Source organism: Fukomys damarensis, unplaced genomic scaffold, assembly GCF_012274545.1.
Source record: "Fukomys damarensis isolate Sample0158 unplaced genomic scaffold, DMR_v1.0_HiC HiC_scaffold_39, whole genome shotgun sequence".
NCBI lineage: Eukaryota > Metazoa > Chordata > Mammalia > Rodentia > Bathyergidae > Fukomys > Fukomys damarensis.
This window is the reverse complement of record NW_022900951.1, coordinates 127,477,149-127,479,758: the sequence shown is the minus strand read 5'-3', so window position 1 is coordinate 127,479,758 and position 2,610 is coordinate 127,477,149. Positions and strand designations below refer to the sequence as shown.

The 2,610-nt window shown below is 61.3% G+C and overlaps 1 protein-coding gene across 1 annotated transcript in view; it reads left to right on the top strand.

Annotated features, from left to right (window-relative positions):
- Irak1 (interleukin 1 receptor associated kinase 1) overlaps positions 1–2,610 on the top strand; it is a 6,846-nt gene that overhangs the window by 2,671 nt on the left and 1,565 nt on the right. Inside the window, 7 exon segments of the mRNA XM_033760523.1 lie at positions 3–110; positions 210–274; positions 352–466; positions 964–1,076; positions 1,285–1,492; positions 1,783–1,848; positions 2,420–2,607. Coding sequence (XP_033616414.1) covers positions 3–110; positions 210–274; positions 352–466; positions 964–1,076; positions 1,285–1,492; positions 1,783–1,848; positions 2,420–2,607 — 863 coding nt within the window.

Here is a 2,610-nt window from a genome sequence, read left to right as displayed (position 1 = left end):
GGGGCACCCGCGACTTCTCGGAGGAGCTGCGCATTGGCGAGGGCGGCTTCGGCTGTGTGTACCGCGCCGTCATGAGGAACACCACGTACGCCGTGAAGAGGCTCAAAGAGGTGGGCACCCCCACCCCGGACCGGGAGCCCCCAGGTGGCCGCACTGGCCTCCCTCTCACGGTGGCCTCACGGTGGCCGTCTTCTGCCCTGGGGCTGCAGGAGGCTGACCTGGAGTGGAACGTGGTGAAGCAGAGCTTCCTGACCGAGGTGGAGCAGCTGTCGAGGTGAGCCTGGGACAGGGGCTGGGGCCGCACACTGTGGGGACACCCAGAAGCAGCAGGGGCGCCACTTTGTCGCACAGGTTTAGGCACCCGAACATTGTAGACCTGGCTGGCTACTGTGCGGAGAGCGGCTTCTATTGCCTCGTCTATGGCTTCCTGCCTAACGGCTCCCTGGAGGACCGTCTCCACTTCCAAGTGAGCTTCTTGGCACCCCTGTGGCACCTTGCACAGTTTGGCCTGAGGCAGATCGGTGTCCTTTGGAGGAAGGCTTTCCTCCTGCTTGGCCTCTCCTGGGCAGCACCTCTGAAAGAGGACTTATTTTGAGGTTCCGTGTCCGTTTCCATCTGTGTCCTCATCCCCATCCCTGTCCCCCGCCCCTTGTGCGCATGTAGCCCAGGCTGGCTTGGAACTCTGAGCGATCCTCCTGCCTCAGCCTCCTGAGTGCTGGATTACAGGCATGCACCACCACTCCTGGCTTTTCCATGGCTTTGAGATAGCTCAGTCTCTACACTCTAGTAAATTTGGTCATATCTGATTTGTTCATTTTCCAGAGGGAAAACTGAAACTGGGGGTGGGGGGTGAAATGGCTGGCTTCATCCAGGCCACACAGTGACAGGTAGCTGGAGGGTTGGGCTCAAAGAACAGCTGCCTCAGCCTCCCTTGCAGCCCATCTTTGTTTCCTTTGCCCCTAGGCCTGCCTTCCTCTCTCATGGCCACAGAGACTGGACATCCTGCTGGGCACAGCCCGGGCCGTTCAGTTTCTACATCAACACAGCCCTAGCCTCATCCATGGTGATATCAAGAGGTGAGAGCCAGAGCTGCTGCAGGGACAGGCACAGCCTGTCAGAACTTCAGGGCTGGGGGGCCCTGGGCATGGAGCAGCCCCATGTGTCACAGGTGTGTGGAAATGGGGTCCCCTGTAAGCCCACTGAGGAGCCCTTCCTGTGGTCAAGGCATCAGGCAGAGAGTCCCAGGCCAGGTTTGCGCTGACACTTCCCTTTCTGCTCCCCTAGTTCCAACGTCCTTCTGGATGAAAGGTTGATGCCCAAGCTGGGGGACTTCGGTCTGGCGCGGTTCAGTCGCTTCTCAGGGGCCACGCCAGGCCAGAGCAGTACCGTGGCACGGACCCGCACGGTGCGGGGCACCCTGGCCTACCTGCCAGAGGAGTACATCAAGACAGGCAGGCTGGCGGTGGACACAGACACCTTCAGCTTCGGGGTGGTGAGTGTGAGACCCCCCTGGTGGCGAGGGAGGGGTGCTGGAGGCTGAGGCAAGAGGGTCGGAGAGGTCTGCCACTGCCCGTGGTTGACTGAGCTGCGGCACCGGGCGCTACTTCGTCTGCATGGCACCTTCATTCCCCGTGCCACATTTCGTGTCTGTCACCCTGTGTTCCTTCCCCATGGGCCCTCTAAATCACTTGGGTCCCCTGGCGGTGCCTCCGACACCCCTGTGCAAGTCTGCTGGGGGCCTTTCTCTGAGGTGGGGGCCGCACTCCATCCCACCCTCTGCAGGTCATGCTCGAGACCCTGGCGGGCCAGCGGGCCATGAGAACACAGGGGGCCAGGACCAAGTACCTGGTGAGCCTGAGGGGGAGGGCTGGAGGGCAGAGTGAGCAAATCAAAAGCAGGCAGGGGCCGGGGATTTAGATTAGTGATGCCGCTGCCTTCCTTGCAAGCACAAGGACCCGAGTTTTGGTACCAAAAAAAAAAAAAAAAGAGGCAGTCAAGGCCCACACCGCTTCCTTTCCTCTGGAGAAACCTGTCCCTGTCCTGTCCAGTCTCCCCTCGACACCCACCCAGGATGGGGACAGAGAAGCCAGGGGTAGGGCATCCTCGATCCAAAACAGATGGTGATGGCACACAGGCAGTGAGAGCTTTTATAGACCTTTTATCGAACGGGGCTCCTTCTGTCCCTTGCCCGACAGCAGCAAGCTTCGAGCCAGCCTCGACCCCTCCTTCCTTTCTCTTCTGCCTGTGGTCCTGTGGCCTCCAGGTTCCAGCCCCAGTGCCTCGCTGACAGCGACAGGCTTGGTGGTGTTGTGTTCCCACACCTGGAAGTGTGCTGTGTGGGCGGGCCCGGGCCCATGGCAGGGCTCTGAAGCCTGAGAAACGGCTGCAGGAGGCCATGCTCATGGTGTCTGCCCCACAGAAGGACCTGGTGGAGGAGGAGGCTGAGGAGGCTGGGGTGACCCTGAAGAACACCCATACCACGCTCCAGGCGGGCATGGCTGCAGATGCCTGGGCCATGCTCATCGCTGCCCAGATCTGCAAGAAGCACCTGGACCCCAGGGCCGGGCTGTGCCCACCGCAGCTGGGCCTGGCCCTTGGGCAGCTGGCCTG